The 17,777-nt window shown below is 49.2% G+C and overlaps 1 protein-coding gene and 1 long non-coding RNA gene across 2 annotated transcripts; both read right to left on the reverse strand.

The window, feature by feature from the left end:
• Positions 1 to 202: 202 nt before the first annotated feature.
• LOC110741885 lies at positions 203 to 2,438 on the reverse strand. Its single transcript, XR_004180400.1, has 3 exons — positions 2,081 to 2,438; positions 1,549 to 1,691; positions 203 to 1,444 (listed from the first exon to the last, which is right to left on the reverse strand). It is a non-coding gene; the product is annotated as an uncharacterized LOC110741885 (long non-coding RNA).
• Positions 2,439 to 2,746: 308 nt separating this feature from the next.
• On the reverse strand, positions 2,747 to 3,725 carry LOC101021598 (C-type lectin domain family 4 member G-like). The gene is made up of 3 exons (XM_009193359.4): positions 3,607 to 3,725; positions 3,220 to 3,330; positions 2,747 to 2,878 (listed from the first exon to the last, which is right to left on the reverse strand). Exons 1-3 carry the CDS (start codon positions 3,665 to 3,667, stop codon positions 2,769 to 2,771), a joined length of 282 nt encoding a protein of 93 aa, XP_009191623.2. The 5' UTR covers positions 3,668 to 3,725; the 3' UTR covers positions 2,747 to 2,768.
• Between the last annotated feature and the right edge of the window lie 14,052 nt (positions 3,726 to 17,777).

The following is a 17,777-nucleotide window of genomic DNA, read 5'->3' on the forward strand; positions in this document are numbered from 1 at the left end:
GTGAGCTGAGATTGTGCCACTGCACTCCAACCTGGGCAACAGAGTGAGATTCCATCTCAAAAGAAGGAAGGAAGGAAGGAAAGAAGGAAGGAAGAAAAGGAAGGGAGGGGAGGGGAGGGGAGGGAAGGGAAGGGAAGGGAAGGGAAGAGAAGGGAAAGGAAGGGAAGAAAGAAGGAAGGAAGAGCTCACCAGAGCCAGGAGCCTGGATCCACTTCTCAAACCTTAATTGATGCTCCCCCAGGCTGCAAAGAGAGCTTTGTAGGAAGTACCATTCTCCCTTTTGCAGGAAGGTGCAGGAAAACCAAATAGCTCCATTCCTCAGTTGCCTGACCTTGGCTAGGAGGAGAGGTGGGGTCAGACCACTGGGATCCAGAAATGGAGATTTTGGAGCCAGTGAAGGTTAGGTTAGGTTAGGTGTCCATGAGGTCAGAGCAGAGGTCCCAGAGTGCAGGCACCAGACAGGGCTGGGCCTGGCTGATTGGTTCTCACAGTGGTGGATGGAGAAAAGAAAATCATTGCCAGTAGGTTCCAGGAGCCGGGATGGTGCATAGCACCCCGTTGGGCACTGGGCATGGCTCTGGAGCACCGGGCGGGTTCAGCACCATGCCTCTTCTCACAGATCCGGTCAGCCTTATGATCACATGGTGGGTCCATCCACAACCCCGTGCCCAGAATCATGACACAGGCCTCGAACCCCCAAGATTCACTGGGTTCCCCTGTAACCAGTGGCTGCAGCAGTTGAATGGGGGGTGGGGTGTTGCTGGGAATCTAGGCTGAGGATGGACTCGGGACTTCCCTCTTCCATCCCAGGCTCTAGCCTGTTTATTGCTTGGGTCTACCCTAGACACTAAGTGTCTAACCTGAGTGTACACTTGGGATATAACTTACTAACGCCCAGAATTTAACCCAAGGACACTTCCTGGGGTCTAGCCTGCCCATCCCTAAGAATGGAGTCCCAGCCAAGCGGGTCCCTGAGATCTGGCCAAAGCAGGTCTTTTTTTTTTTTTTTTTTTTTTTTTTTTTATTGAGACGGAGTCTCACTCCCTCTGCCAGTCTGGAGTGCAGTGGCGCAATTTCGACTCACTGCAACCTCTGCCTCCCAGGTGCAAGTGATTCTCGCGCCTCAGCCTCCCGGGTTAGCTGGTGCGCCACCACACCTGGCTAATTTTTTATATTTTTTTGTTGAGACGGGGTTTCGGGGTTTCGTCACGTTTCACATGCTGGTCTTGAACTCCTGACCCTAGGTGATCCGCCCGCCTCGGCCTCAAAGCATGTCCTCTAGAGTCTAACCTGTGGCCCCCAGGTTTCACCAGGAGCCCTTCTCCTACCTGAAGCTGAGTGGGACTCTGTCCACCCACGAGGAGCCCTGAACCTTGCACAAGTGTTGCACCGCCTTGCGGCCGATCCAGTATTCAAGGGCGCTAGTGTGATGACTCAGGAAGTCCTAGAAAGGAGGAGACACCTGAGCCTGCAGAGTCCTGCCCCCTCCCGCACCGCCCCACCGCCCGGCCACGCCCCCTCGGGTGAACGCCCCCTTCTCCTGCACACCTGCTCCTCCAGGCCCCCTACAGATGTGCGCTGGCATCGGCGCAGTGGCCTTGCGCCTCTGCCCACGTGGGTCTTCGGCACAGAGAAATAGTAGCAGGAGCTCCCGAAGGGCAGCCACGACGTGGGACACAGCTCACAGGAACCTGCGGGGTGGCGAGGGTCACAGAGGTCGAGCAAACCGAGAGGATGCAGGGGGTAGGGGTTTGGCCCCAAGGGCCCAGGGCTGGAACCACAGGACCAGGCCAGGGTCAAAGAGGGGGGCCGGCGAGGCACACGGGCAGGGTCCACTTACACCTTCCCATCCCCCTTCCCCCCCCGCTACCCCCTTTCCCCGTCACCCTCACTGTTCTGCAGCCTCACTGCCTCCAGCGCCAGGAACAGCCCAGAGCGGACGTCCTAGCGGTCCCTGCCGGCTTCAGCCAAGCCCTGGGTCACTGCGGGGTCAAGGGAATGGGGATTTTGGCTGGGCTCAAGGTCAGGAGCAGGATCATGACTAGCTAATGGTCAGGACCCCTGTCCGTAGTCATTGTACCCTCGGTGCCGGCGACCAGGATGGCACAGGGTCAAGGACGGTTACAACTGGGCAGGGTCCAGGTGTGGCCGGCTCTAGGAGTGGCAGTCAAGGTCAGAGTGCAGCGTCAGGATCAGGACGGGGTGCATGATCGGGGTCAGCGGTCAGCACTCAGGACGAGGACGGGGTCGGGGTCGGGGCACACGGCCAGGACTCAGGGCTGGCGTCGCGGCGGGCTCTCACAGCGCTCAAGCAGTTCCCGCAGGGCGCTCTCCGGCTCCATCAGCTTTGCCTGCGCCTCCCAAGCTCCGAGCGCGTGGTCTGCAGCTGCGTCTGCGTCCGCGAACCTGAGAGCTGCTGGACGAGAGGGGCGAGGACCGCGAGGATGGGGCGGGACTTCGGAGACCAGCCCGTCCCGCCCAGCTCGCAGCAGGCCTCGCCCCTGTCCCCCCTCCCATCCCGGCCACAAGACCCCGCCCCTGCGCGCCCACCGCCTCGGCCGCGCCCCGTCACAGCAGCTGCGGCAGACTCGGATCTCCTCCTTCAGGGCACCCAGTGCCGCCGTCTGCTTGGAGGCTGGAACGACCCCCGCTCCAAAACGCATGCCCGCCGGGTCACTTGGGAGGACTCAGGGTCCCCCTTCCCCACCCCGGGGCCAGCCTCAGGGACCATAGGGCCCTCACGCACCCGAGACTCCATCTCCGGGGTCTCAGACGCTCCTGCCCCGCATGCCCCTGGGGCCCAGGCGTCCGGCACTGCACGCACCGTTTGTCCTCAGCAGGTCCTGGCAGCCGAGCAGCGCCGCGCGCTCCGTGAAGGCTGCGGAGAGAGGCTCCTGCAGGCAAGGCCAGGGACTGGGGAATCCTCCCCTCGCCCGGGGGGTGCGGGGTCCCCCGACTCGGAACCACGGAGCGAGCCGGCAGTCGTACAGCGCACACGACGTGCACACAAGTCGATGGGAGACAAACGCGCGGGGACTCGCACACATACGAGCACGCCATGCGCACACGCGTGAGTGCACATGGCCCGAAGATGTACACACACTCTGCTCACACTCAGACGCGAGCAGGACGCCAGGGCGCAGTTGGTGCGCCACGAAACGGGGGTTTTGTGTCCCCGGGGGGGTCGGACGCAACGCTTCCCCACTGAGAGTCACTCACCCTTGGACAATAGGATACTCAGAATCACAGCCCACAGGACTGTGGCGACCAGGACAGCCAGGGCCAGGAAGAGGGGTCTCCGGCTCCAGTGCACCCAGCGTCCCCAGCTCCCTGGCAGAACAAGGAGGGCATGCTGGGTCCCCCAGGACTGAGCCCTGGAAGCCTGGGTTCCTCCCAGGAAACTGAGATTCAGAGAAGTTAAGTAACTTGCCTGTGGTCACACAGCTACTAAGTGGCAGAGTGGGAACTGGACCCTGGTCCAACTGGCTCTGTGGCCTGTGGTGTGTCTCCTGCACCCACGACCCTGACCTGTCTTGGCTCTTCCCTCCCCTCCCCCATCAAACCCCAGACACTGGGACAGGGATGAGGCAGTCTGGTTGCTCATACCTCCAGGGACCTCCTCTGAGCTGCTGCCCCAGCCCCACTTGCTGTACCTGGTGGTGTCCATGGCGGTGCAGGCCCCCAGTCCCTGGCAGAGATATAAATTTCACCTCCGTCCTCACTGGACCTACTCACTCCCTTCCTTCCTTCCCATTTTCTTGGCCTCAATTCCTGGCAACAGGTACCCAAGGACCAATCACAGGGTTGGGCCCTTTCTGGGCTGGGCTGGGCTGGGCTGAGGTGCGCTGGGAGTGAGGCGGGGTAGTTCCAGCCTCCCGGTCCTCATCGCTGCAGCTCCATCCCCAGGCTAGTGCCCGGGGCTTCTCTGCTGGCTCCTGAGAAAGCCCCCAAGGTGTAGCTCCCCAGGCCAGTTCAGGTCCCTCCTCAGAGGCTGGGTCTGAACCTGACCTTGATTCAGTCCCTCCATACCAGAAGAGAGCAAGCACAGGTTTTGGTGAGGAGGTGGTCTGCTGAGCTGCAGAACTCTACCACTCGGTGGGTGGTGGATGGGGGTGTGGGGTGTGTAGTGTGTAGCTTCAGGAAGCCTCAACTTTCTTTTTCTTTTTTTCTTTTGAGACAGAGTCTCCCTCTGTTTGCCAGGCTGGAGTGCAGTGGTGCAATCTCGGCTCACTGCAACATCCGCCTCCCAGGTTCAAGCAATTCTCTTGCCTCAGCCTCCCGAGTAGCTGGGATTACAGGTGTGTGCCACCATGCTTGGCTAATTTTTGTATTTTTAGTTGGTTGCAGCGAGCCAAGACTGCGCCACTGCACTCCACCCTGGGTGACAGAGCGAGACTCCATCTCAAAGTAAACAAGCAAACAAAAACAAAAAAAACCATAAAGGTACCAATTCTTCCCAATTGAACCTACAAATTAACTACAAACTAAATATAAATTCCAGCTCAATTTCTTTGAGGACCTTAACAAACTTATTCTAAAATGTATGTGGAGGAATAATTTTTCATGAATTGTAAGTCACTTTAGGGAAAAAAGTTAATATAGGAAGACTCGCCCTACCAGACTGTAAACCATATTTTGATAAAACATTAATTTAAAAAAAAAGTGTGGTGTTGGTGTAGAAAGAGGCAACTAGATTAAATGGAAAGAATATAACACAATTGGATTATGTAGAACAAGATTTTGGGAAAACTGGTTCAGTATATGGAGAAAAAACTCCTCCGTTACAACATATACAAATCTGGAATTCAGCAGCATCTCAGAGCTAATGATAAAAGACAAAACTGTTAGGCTAATTGAAGAAAAGGTAGGCACTTGTCTTTGTGGCCTAGAGTTGAGAAAAACTTGAAGTTGATCCCATAGCAAAGGAGAAGAAAAGATACATTGGACTATATCAAAATTAAGAATCTCTGTTAAACCAAGGACATAGTAGATAGAATTAACAGTTGAGTAGCAGATGGGGGGAGATAATTGCTGCTTATAAAATAAAAAAGCAGTTTATTCCAGGAATATGCAAAAATACTTCTGCAAATTAAAAAAAAAAAAAAAAACAGTCGAGCATGGTGGCTCGTGCCTGTAATCCCAGCACTTTGGGAGGCTGGGGCGGGTGGATCACTTGAGGTCAGGAGTTCAGGATCAGCCTGGCCAACATGGTGAAACCTCATCTCTACTAAAAATACAAAAATTAGCCAGGTGTGTGGTGGGACATACTTATAATCCTAGCTACTCAGGAGACTGAGGCTGGAGAATCGCTTGAACTCTGGAGGAGGAGGTTGCAGTGAGCCAAGATTGTGCCACTGCACTCCAACCCGGGTGACAGAGCAAGACTATCTCAAAAAGAAAAAAAAAAAAAAAGAAAAAAACCCACACACAAAAATCAATAGAAAAATGGGCCAGGGGAATGAAAAGGCAATTCATAAAAGAAGCCAAAGATTGAGTACGTATTTCAGGAAAGCTTAATGTCTACTTAACTGTAGAAAAAATAATGAGGTACCACCTTATACCAATTAAAATAGCAACCATTAAAAAGGTGCATAGTATTAAGTGTTGGTGAAGATATGAGGAAGTGGGAACTGTTGCTCACTGCTGGTGGAAGTATGAATTAGTTCAGTAATTTGGAAGACAGTCTGGAAGTATGTAGTGAAATACAGGTGGCATATACTCTCTGATATTTTAAAAAGAGATACTTTTTAGAGGTTTCCCCAAGGGCATTTACAAGGATGTTCAGCACAGTGTTGTTTACAGTAGCAGAGTTGGGGGAAACCTACAAGCCCCTGAGCAGGCAGAGTAAGTAAAGTGTGGTGAGTACACACATGAAAAAAATCACTAATAAACTCATTGTCCAGGCAGCAGCAGTCCAGATTCTCAGTAGCCTAGAGCTGGGAGAAGCAGAAAGAATTTGATTCAGTTACACACACACACACACACACGCACACTCCAAGTATGTATAAACATTAAGGATATGACTTCACTATTATGAAATTATGCATGCAACAAAATTACACCTGTACCCCGTAAATTTATAGCAACAAGAAAGGCAAACGTAAGCGTATTTTCTTTTAAAAACTAATGTAAGGGCATGTATCAAACACATCAGAATGCATGTCTATGGTACAGAGGGAGGAGGAAGGGTTAAACATTAAAAGTTAGCAATGCTTAGGAGACACTGAAGGGTTAACAAAACTTAGCTTCCTAGACTCTTCCTTCTAGAAGTTCCCTTGTTCCCAAACCATTTGACTCATCTTGCTTTCATCATCAGAAACAGAGCCATGTCAACAGGCGCTGAAAGCTGACTTAGCAGCAGGCTTAACCGTAGGGCAGAACTTTTTGGAGGGCACAACCTCTTCATTACGAGGCTTTCAGGGACAGGTGCTCAATGGGAGGAAATCGGAAAAAACCACAAGGATTGCACAATCTCCGTCCAAGGCCACCATCGGAATGTGTTCTGGGGAAAGGATTTAGATGGCAGTGTTTCATCAGGCCTTATGGAGGAGATAGATTAGTTCATTTGGGAAATCGGAGGAGGTTTTCTGGAAGAGATAGCATGAGACGTGTGGCTTCGACAACATGTGTACCATGGACCGAGAAAGGAAGGACACACCAGGCACAGGGCACAGCCAGGGCAAAGGCAAGGGGGCAGGAAAGTGGGGCTCTGCTGGATACACCTGTGGCTGAAGCTGCCTTGGCAAGCTGGGGCAGAGCTGTCCAGCTTAGCAAGGAAGCCAGAAGGTTGCCCATCAATGTCCTGTGCCCAGACCTCACTGCAGGGTAACTGAGAGGGGAAGAGAGGTCCTAGAAGGAGGCAGCAGACCTCTACCCTCTATCCCTGGCCCAGGACAAGGAAGGGAGGCCTGTTTCTCAGGTGGGCGGGGAACATGTAACAAGGGAATTTGAAGACAATATGATGAGTCTGGGAAGTACAAGAGACTGTGAGGACCACTGGAGACACTGGCTGAGCCTGGAGGATCCAAGAGGGCTTCCTGGAGGAGGTGATGCTTGAGGAAGGATTCAGAATTATTCCAGAAGAGATCAATACATTAAAGAATGTTCTCAGTATGGTATCAGCACATGCAAGAATAGAGGATAAGGGAACAGGACTCGTTGGAGAAGCTGAGACTAATTCAGGGGCAATCATCTGGGGCTAGGGGGTCAGCTGGGGTCACATCATACAAGGACCTGAAGAGCAGGGACAAGAGGTTTGGACGAATGTGGGAAGAAGGTGAAAGTCACAAGATTCAGCTGCAAGGCCATGACCACTCTGGTTTCCATTCTCTGCAGAGATGAGAGAATTGCTGTAACCAGGGGAGCCAGCCCACTGCAAAGGGCATGTGGCACATTCGTTATCGCTCTGAATTTTGGCTTTGCTTTTTTATTACGAAGCATGCAAAGAGGTATGTAGAAACAAATATAAACACTTATGCCTTCCACTCAGCTTTTTCAAGTTTTGACATCTTCATGTATTTCAGATCACCTTAAAAGTAAAGCATCATCACTGTAACAAATACAGTAGAGATCCCTTGTACCCCACCCTGCTCCTATTCCCCTCCCTAAGTTAACCGCCCTCCCAAACTTGGTGTTTATCCTATTGAAAATAGTTATGCATGTACCCAAGGACAATATTTTGGATTTTTTTTGGGGGGGAGGGGAAGGAGTCTCACTCTGTCACCCAGGCTGAAGTGCAGTGGTACGATCTCGGCTCATTGCAACCTCCGCCTCCCAGGTTCAAGCAATTCTTCTGTCTCAGCCTCTTGTATAGCTGGGACCACAGGCACACGCCACCACGCCCAGCTAATTTTTATATTTTTAGTACAGACGGGGTTTCACCGTATTGATCAGGCTGGTCTTGAACTCCTGACCTCAGGTGATCCACCCGCCTCAGCCTCCCAAAGTGTTGGGATTACAAGCGTGAACCAGTGCGCCTGACCTATGTTGGTTTGTTTTGCACATCTGGAAACTTTACAGGAATGTTACCACATAGTCTATATCCTTCCGCAACTTGTTTTTGTCCTCTCTACATTACACTTACGAGATATATCTGTTCAACACTCATTATTCACTTAAAAATGAAGACAAGCACAAAAAATAAATGCTTAGTAAACAGAGAACAGAATAAAGCTTTCTTAATTTGAGAAGTGGCAATTTCCAGGATCCTACAGAAATATCTTACATAATACTAAAATATGAGAAACATTTTGGGTAAAATGAAGAGCAAATAAAGATGTCCACGGTTTAGTGGGTTGATTTACATCTCCCTAAAAGACTTGCTGAATGCCTAACCTCTGGTATCTGTGAATGTGACCTTTAAAATTGGGAAATAGGGTCTTTTTTTTTTTTTTGAGATAGAGTCTCACTCTGTTTCCCAGGCTGGAGTGCAGTGGTGACATCTCGGCTCACTGCAAAACTCTGCTTCCCAGGTTCAAGTGATTCTGCTGCCTCAGCCTCTTGAGTAGATGGGATTAAAGGTGTGTGCCACCATGCCCTGTATTTTTAGTAGAGACGGGGTTTCTCCATGTTGGTCAGGCTGGTCTCGAACTCCTGACCTCAAGTGATTCACTTGCCTCAGCCTCCCGAAGTGCTGGGATTACAGACGTGAGACACTGTGCCTGGCCGAGAAATAGGGTCTTTGCTGATATAACTACATTATGGTAAGGTCATGAGAGTGGTCCCTAATCCAATATCACTGTGTCCTTATACGAAGAGGAGAAAGATACAGAGGGAAGATTGTGTAAAGGGGCAAGAGGGAAGAAAACCACATGACGAAAGAGGCAGAGAGTCAAGCCAAGGGTCTACAAGCCAAGGAATGCCAAAGGTTGTCGGCAACGGTGACCGACCTGGATCCCTATTGTACTGAACAAAGGATGACGAATGCGGGAATAGAGATAACGGCAAAAGAGTGTATTTGGAAGAAGGCGTCAGGGGTCTCCTTGCTTCTAGTGAACAAGGGCCCTGAGCTTTAGAGCCCTTTGCTTTTTTTTTTTTTTTTTTTTTGAGACGAAGTCTTGCTCTGTCGCCCAGGCTGGAGTGCAGTAGCTGATCTCGGCTCACTGCAAGCTCCGCCTCCCGGGTTTTACGCCATTCTCCTGCCTCAGCCTCCCAAGTAGCTGGGACTACAGGCGCCCGCCACCTCGTGCGGCTAGTTTTTTTTTTTTTTTGTAGTAGAGATGGGGTTTCACCGTGTTAGCCAGGATGGTCTCGATCTCCTGACCTTGTGGTCCGCCCGTCCTGGCCTCCCAAAGTGCTGGGATTACAGGCTTGAGCCACTGTGCCTGGCCAGCCCTTTGCATTTTATTGGGTAGATAAAAGTAAATAAAAGTCCTGGAGTTTTTCTCCACTGAGGGGGATACTGCATTGTAAGGTCCTTTCTGTCCTGAGAACTGGTGGCTTTCCTTTTTAAAATGTCCAGTTTTCCCACAGTTATAACATTTTCCCGCTTTAGGGCTTAATCCTCGGCTCCTTTGAGATTTGTCAACTACTAAATCAGCCATTGCTTCCGCTAACATTGCAGAGCGATGAAGGTCAGTTCCTACATCCTGACAAACTCTGAGAAAATTTCCCAAGTTTTTAGTACACCTCACGGGTGCCGGTGCAAGTTTACAATCTGCATTTGCATTCTCAAAAGCTAAAGTTAAGGTTAGCATTTCTGCGGCAGTGGCATGAGGAATTTGATGCTTCACTGCCTCTTGTAATCTTGCAAGAAATTGCGCATAGAGCTCCTGTGACCCTTGCACGATATGTAAAAAGGATTGTACTGTGACTCCCTCTTCAAGAATTGTGGCGCGCTTAGCGTCTCGGAGTTCCATTTGATGTTACAGGTCTGAATAAGGGCCATTACCCAATAGCAAATCCTCTGCAATGTCTCCGTGTCCGGCAGCACGATTCTGTCTAGCCTAGTCTGTACACACTTCTTGCCCATTTAAATTCCATGTCAGATATGCACTAGCACACAAGTAAGTTCGAGCCAAGTGTTTTACATCAAAGGGTCGAAGGCGCATAGCACCAAATGCAGATTCTGGCAATCCTAAAGTAAATGGGCTCTGTACCCCATTATTAACTACACTGGTTTTTAATTCCTTCAACAACTTAAACTCTAGTGGGGTGTGTTCATGAATAAACTGCTGTGGATTATCTGAATCAGGACTTAAGGAAATAGGAAAAGCGCAAGGTCATAAGGGCTCTCCAGCTACGGCGGCAGAGCGTAAAATTCTTTGTATTGGGGTTTCTATTCCTGCTACTGAAGCAGGTGCTACAGATATTTCTGCAACTGGAGGTGGCGGTATAGGCCAATATTTATCCTCCCTCTCCTGTTGTTTATTTTCAGTTGAAGCCGTGGGTGGGACAACAGATTCTTTCAGATTTTTAGACTCAGCCTGCTGTCCAGCAAAATAACAAGGCGATAACGGGCAGAAGTACAGTAGGAACTAGACTCCAAGTGGAGAATACAGAAGAATCAACTTTAAGACCTTTTTCATGAACCTGTTTTTTTTTTTTTTTTTTAGACGGAGTCTCGCTCTGTCGCCCAGGCTGGAGTGCAGTGGCCGGATCTCAGCTCACTGCAAGCTCCGCCTCCCGGGTTCACGCCATTCTCCGGCCTCAGCCTCCCGAGTAGCTGGGACTACAAGCGCCCGCCACCTCGCCCGGCTAGTTTTTTGTATTTCTTGATAGAGACGGGGTTTCACCGTGTTCGCCAGGATGGTCTCGATCTCCTGACCTCGTGATCCGCCCGTCTCGGCCTCCCAAAGTGCTGGGATTACAGGCTTGAGCCACCGCGCCCGGCCTCATGAACCTGTTTTAATCCTTCTCCTGCTCTGTCCCGGTTTTCCACATCAAGGGTGCCTGCCTGTGGAAACCACGGGTGATGCGTAATAACATTTTGTGGCTTCTGGAGGAGGTTAGTGTCTGCAAATTAACCTGAGCTCCCGACTGTCTCAACAGAACTTTAAGCAACTGCACATCATGTTTTTCTTCAACGGACAAATTCTGCCCCATGTTACCCTGATTCAGAAAACTTCCCGTTCCCAGTACTTCTTTAGAGCACTGACCTTATATCGCTCCCAGTAGCCCTTTAGGGCACTGACCCTATACCCGCTGCTGGCAGGCTCGTCCCGGAGTCCCTGTTCATCTTGTCATTTTCAGTTCCTCTGCTCCAGCCGACTTTCTTCGTTCGTGTCCTCAGGTCCCTGTGTTCAGATGCCACTTTGCAAGGTCCTCAAGTCCCTGTTCTGGGTCACCATTTTACCACGGATTCTATCCCTGTTGTACTGAACAAAGGATGACGAATGCAGGAATAAATATAAAGACAAAAAAGTATATTTGGAAGAAGGGGTCGGGGGCTCCTTGCTTCTAGTGAACAAGGGCCTTGAGCTTTAGAGCCCTTTGCATTTTATTGGGTAAAGGAGATGGGGGCGGGGGTGGTTGTCAGTCAGCAGCTTGATTTACAGCAGGTTTGCGAGACTGCATTCTTCGAGCAATAGGTTCTAGATGTCCCAGTAGATAACCTTAATGAGCATGGTGCCAGGGAGTGATTGCCCTCAGCAAACCTTCTGGCGGTAGGCGCAGTTGTGAGTTTGCCCACATCCTGCGTTCATGCTAAACAGTTTGCTGTTTGATCATATATCCTCCAGTGAAATGCTGAGTTGGTCACGATCCCTTTGGCCTTTTCAGCTCCCAACAGGCAATCACCAGAATCTAGGGAGAGGCAGGGAAGGATTCTCCCCTACATGGTTCCGATGGAACATGGCCCTGCTGACACCTTGATTTCAGACTTCTGGCCTCCAGGACTGTGAGATAATAAATTAGCATTGTTTGGAGCCTCCCAGTTCATGGCAATTGGTTACAACAGCCCCTAGCTGCCTGATACTGGTGGGATAAGGGGCAATTTCCACAATCCTACAGAAACTCCGTAATAATTAAATATGAAAACCATATTTGGTAAAGTCAAGAACAAAACAAAGATGGCCCTCTTGCTATTTTGCCGATGCAATAAGAAAATAAAAAGAAGCCCAACACAGTGGCTCATGTCCATGCATCCCAGCACTTTGGAAGGTCAAGGTGGGAGGACTGCTTGGGCCCAGGAGTTCAAGACCAGCTTCCACAACATTGGGAGACCCCATTTCTGCAAAAAAAAAAAAAAAAAAAAAAATTAGCCGGCTGTGGTGGTGCACATCTGTAGTTCCAGCTACTCAGGAGGCTGAAGTGGGAGGATTTGAGACTGGGGGTTTGGGGCTGCAGTGAGCCATGACTGTGCCACTGCACTCCAGCCTGGGAAACAGAGTGAGATCTTGTGTCAAAAAAAAAAAAAAAAAAAAAAGAGAGAGAGAAATAAATAAATAAATAAATAAATAAGACCTATAAATATTGAAAGCAAGAGTCAAAGTGGACTGTAGTTTGAAGCCATAATCACGTATCTAGGAAGTTCTAGAGGCTTAACCTCTGGAGTGATTAGAACTCACAGCAAGATTTCTCTATAAAAGAAGCCGCTGCTTTCTTCGGTTGAAGTAATGAGTATTTGCAAACACAGGAGAAAACAAACCCTTTTCACAGGGCAAGAAAAGCTTTTAAACATTAAAGAACAGTCATAAGAAGAATATGGGTAAAGCTCTTATGCCTAACTAAGATCTGAACAAAGAAAGACACAAGATGAGTTTCCCCCAAAACACTCAGTATTTCAGAAAGGTTATGGCTTCCAAAATGAATGTATAAATCGAATACCGTAGTGAATTCCTCTCATTTGTGTTGCATCAGCCCCTTTCTGAATATGTTTGACTCTCCTTCCAGAAACAGGGTTCAGTCAGCCTTGACACAGTTTCCAGTTCCCCACCTACTCCTAGTTCCTCAATGTGGTCAATCCAGATCTGCTTTATCCAACTTCCCCCCGATGACCACCTGCCTATGGGGCAGCTGGACACAGCCTGTTGATTGGCTCTGCAGATCCCCACACCACCCATCCACATCTTACACGAACTGCAGATACGGTGCAGTGACCGCCTCTCAGTCACAGCATGACCTCCTGAGACTCACACCTGCTTCCATGAAAGTCACCAATTAAAACTCCCTGAGGGAAACCTGTGTGGATAACACCCTGGACCCAATCACGGCATTGTCACACTGGGTGCTCCCCCTCTGTCTCCCTGCAAAAGCTCTCCCTGACTTGTGTGTGTAGTGTGTGTGTGCATGAGTGTGTGTGTATGAGTGTGTGTATGAGTGTATGTGTGTGTGTGCATGTGTGTGTGTGTATATGAGTGTGTGTATGAGTGTGTATGAGTGTGAGTGTGTATGTGTGTGTATGAATGTGTGTATGTGTGTGTATGAGTGTGTGAGAGTGTGTGTGTGAGTGTGTGTATGAGTGTGTGTGTGCGTGAGTGTGTGTGTATGAGTGTGTGAGTGTGTATGTGTGTGTGTATGAGTGTGTGTGAGTATGTGTGTGTGTATGAGTGTGTGAGTGTGTGTATGAGCGTGTGTGTGTGAGAGTGTGTGTGTCTATGAGTGTATATGTGTGTGTGTGGCCTCTGGAAGCGCCATGCCCTCCCTCCCCAGGACCCCCAAGTAATGCAACCTTTATTTCCACCTCTTGTCTCTCCTAATCATTGAAGGGGTTTCCTCCATCCTAAAAATTCTAGAGTAGGCCAGGCACAGTGGCTCATGCCGGTAATCCCAGCACTTTGGGAGGCCGAGGCAGGCAGGGATCACCTAAGGTCGGGAGTTTGAGACCAGCCTGACCAACATGGAGAAACCCCATCTCTACTAAAAATACAAGGGAGGCAGAGGTTGTGGTGAGCCTAGATCATGCCATTGCACTCCAGCCTGGGCAACAAGAGTGAAACTCTGTCTGCCCCCACAAAAAAAATCCTACAGTAAAACAAATGATCATCCCAATAAAATTCCTAAATAGACTTTCTTATAGAGCTTTTTAAAAATTGTGGTGAACGATATAGAACATAACATTGACCATTTGTAAGTGTACAGTTCAGTGGGATTAAGCTCATTCCCATTGTTGTACAACCATCACCACCATCCATCTCTGGGATTTTTCAACTTTCCAGACTACACACTGTCCCTGTGAAACACAAAGTCCCTATTCCTTTTACTCCCCAGCCCCTGGTAACCACCATTCTGCTTTCTCTCTTCTTTCTTTTCTTTTCTTTTTCTTTTCTTTCTTTTCTTTTCTTTCTTTTCTTTTTCTTTTCTTTTCTTTCTTTCTTTCTTTCTTCTTTCTTTCTTTTTCTTTCTTTCTTTCTTTCTTTCTTTTTTCTTTTCTTTTCCTTCCCTTTCCTTCCTTCCCTTTCCTTCCTTCCTTCCTTCTTTCCTTCCCTCTTTCCTCTTTCTTTCTTTCTTTCTTTCTTTCTTTCTTTCCTCTTTCTTTCTTTCTTTCTTTCTTTCTTTCTTCCTTCCTTCCTTCCTTCCTTCCTTCCTTCCTTCCTTCCTTCCTTCCCTCCTCCCCTTCCCTCCCCCTCCCCTCCTTCCTTCCATTCCATTCCACCTTCCATTCCTCCCGTCTCCTGAGTTACTGGAATTCCATTCTCATCACCATTCAGTTTCAGTTTAGTAAGTCAGGATTTCACCATGTTGTCCAAGCTGGTCTCAGACTCCTGACCTAGAGTGATCCCACCCGCCGGCTTCCCAAAGTGCTTTGGGATTACAGGTGTGAGAACCCTGCGCCCGGCCTCTACTTTCTTTCATTATAAATTTCTCTGGGTAGCTCATATAAGTGGAATCCTGAAGAGTGGAATACTAAATAGGTTTTTTGAGTCTTTTTTCAAACTTTTTACTTTGCGATCATTTTAGATTACAGATAAGTTGCAATGATAGTACAGAGCCTTCTCTATATCTTTTGCCCAGCTTTCTTTAATGTGAACATCTTTTTTTTTTTGAAGCGGAGTCTTGCTCTGTCACCCAGGCTGGAGTGCAGTGGTGTGATCTCGGCTCACTGCAACATCCACCTCCTGGGTTCAAGCGATTCTCCTGCCTCAGCCCCCTGAGTAGCTGGGATTACAGGCGGGTGCCACCATGCCCGGCTAATGTTTGTATTTTTATTAGAGACAGGGCTTCACCATATTGACCAGGCTGGTCTCGAACCCCTGACGTCAGGTGATCCACCTCCCTGGCCTCCCAAAGTGCTGGGATTATGGACGTTAGCCACCGCAACTGGCCGATGTTAACATCTTGCATTACCATTGTACATATGTCAAAATGAAGAAATTAATATTGGTGCAATACTCTGAACTGAAAACTACAGACCTCATTCGGATTTCACTAGTTTTTCCACGGATGTCCTTTTTCTGTGGCAAGATCCCATCCAGGATCCCACCCTGCATTCAGGCAGTGACGGAGTTTGCCCTGGCTGCGGTAACTGAGCACCGCTGGCTGGGCAGAGGGGGCTTAAATAACAGAAATCCATTCTTTCCCAGTTCTAGAGGCTGGAAGTCCAGGATCAATGTGTCGGCAGGGTTGCTTCCTTCTGGGCTGTGGGGGAGGGATCTACTGCAGGCATCTCTTCTTGGTTTATATCTGGCCCCTCCTCCCTGTGTCTTCAGCTGTCTTCCCTCTGTACGTGTCTGTGTCCATATTTCCCCATTTTAGAAGGACACTTGTCATAGGCCAGGCACAGTGCCTCATGCCTGTAATCCCAGTACTTTGGGAGGCTGAGGCGGCAGGATCAATTGAGGTCAGGAGATTGAGATCAACATGTACTAAAAAAGTGCAAAAATTAGCTGGGCATGGTGGTGCACGCCTGTAATCCCAGTTACTCAGGAGGCTGAGGCAGGAAGATCGCTTGAACTCTGGAGGTGGAGGTTGCAGCGAGCTGAGATCGTGCCACTGCACTCTAGTCTGGGCGCCAGAGCAAGACCTTGTCTCAAAAAAAAAGAAAAAAAAAAGAAAAAAAAAAGGGACACCAGTCATACTGGGTTGGAACCCACTCTCATGACCTCATTTTAACTTAGTCATCTCTACAAAGACCCTATTTCCGAACACAAGTACATTTTGAGGTACTGGGGGTTGGGACTTCAACGTATGAATTTGCTAGGAGACACAATCCAGCTCGTATGAGTCATCACTTCTCCTTCATCTCCTGCAAAGGCTGACAGGTTTCTTGTCTTTCATGATATTGACAGATTTGAAGAGTATTCATCAGGTGTGTGTTGACTGGTCCTTGATTTGGATTTTTCTAGTGTTGTCCAGTGGTTAGAGGGAGGTTGTTAGTTTGGAATTAAGAGTATCACAGGCTGGGTGCAGTGGCTCACGCCTGTAATCCCAACACTTTGGGAGGTCAAGGCAGGCAGATCTCCTGAGGTCAGGAGTTTGAGACCAGCCCGGCCAACATGGTGAAAACCCGTCTCTACTAAAAATACAAAAAATTACCCAAGCGTGGTGGCGCACGCCTGTAATCCCAGCTGCTTGGGAGGCTGAGGCTGGAGAATCACTTGAACCTGGGTGGTGGAGGTTGCAGTGAGAGCTGAGATCGAGCCACTGTACTCCAGCCTGGGTGACAGAGCAAGACTCCATCTAAAAGAAAAAAGAATATCACAAAGGCTAGGTGCCCTTCTAGATACATCCTATGGGGTGTGTGTATGATATCCACGTGAACACGCCTTTTATAGACAATGCTAGCCTTGGTTAAGGTGGTATCTGCCAGGTTTCTTTACTACAGAATCACTCTTTTTGTCTTTCCATACTCTCTTCCTTGCCTTAACAGGGTTGACATTGCTCCTGAGGGGAAGAAAACTATTTCTTTGAGGGCCACAAAGAATCTCAGCTATCACCATGTCTTGGCGCTCTCCAAAGCTCAGCCCTTCCCAACAATATCTTTTTTTTTTTTTTGAGACGGTGTCTCACACTGTCGCCCGGGCTGGAGTGTTGCATGATCTCTTCTCGCTGCAACCTCTGCCTCTTGGGTTCAAGTGATTCTCCTGCCTCAGCCTCCTGAGTAGCTAGAATTACAGGCGCCCACAACCACGCCTGTAATTTGTATTTTTAGCAGAGACGGGGTTTCACTATGTTGGCCAGGCTGGTCTCGAACTCCTGGCCTCGAGTGATCCGCCCACCTCGGCCTCCCAAAGTGCTGGGATTACAGGCATGAGTCACCGCCCCCGCCCCCTGCCCAACAAAATCTTATGCGTTGGTATCTAATTTTGGGGCCGATTGGGGGAGGTGTCTATCAAGGTGAATGATACTGCTGTAATCCTTTGCAGTGAGTCACTAAGTCCAGCACCACTCAAGGAGTATAAAAATATGTGAACATGGCCGGGTGCAGTGGCTCCTTGGCTGTAATCCCAGCACTTTGGGAGGCGAGGCGGGTGGATCACGAGGTCAGGAGTTCAAGACCAGCCTGTAGATGGTGAAACCCGTCTCTACTAAAAATACAAAAAAATTAGCAGTGTGGCGGCAGAGCGCCTCTGGTGTTCCAGCTACTCCAGAGGCTGAGGCAGAGAATTGCTTAAACCTGGAGGGTGGGAGGTTGCAGTGAGCCGAGATCGTGCCACTGCACTCCAGCCTGGGTGACAGAGCGAGACTCCATCTCAAAAAAAAAAAAAAAAAAGAAAAGTGTGAATATATGTTAAAACCACCATGCTAATTAGCAAGTATTTGAGGGGGAGGTGATACTTTAAGGTTAGTCTGATATCCTGTTTCTCTTTCCAGTGTCTTCCATTTATTAGAGCATTCGGCTTTGGATCTTGCACGCAGCAATTAATGGCGATTTCCTAGTTCCTTCATTCCTTCTACGT

The sequence above is a fragment of the Papio anubis genome, chromosome 20, assembly GCF_008728515.1.
Source record: "Papio anubis isolate 15944 chromosome 20, Panubis1.0, whole genome shotgun sequence".
Lineage (NCBI taxonomy): Eukaryota > Metazoa > Chordata > Mammalia > Primates > Cercopithecidae > Papio > Papio anubis.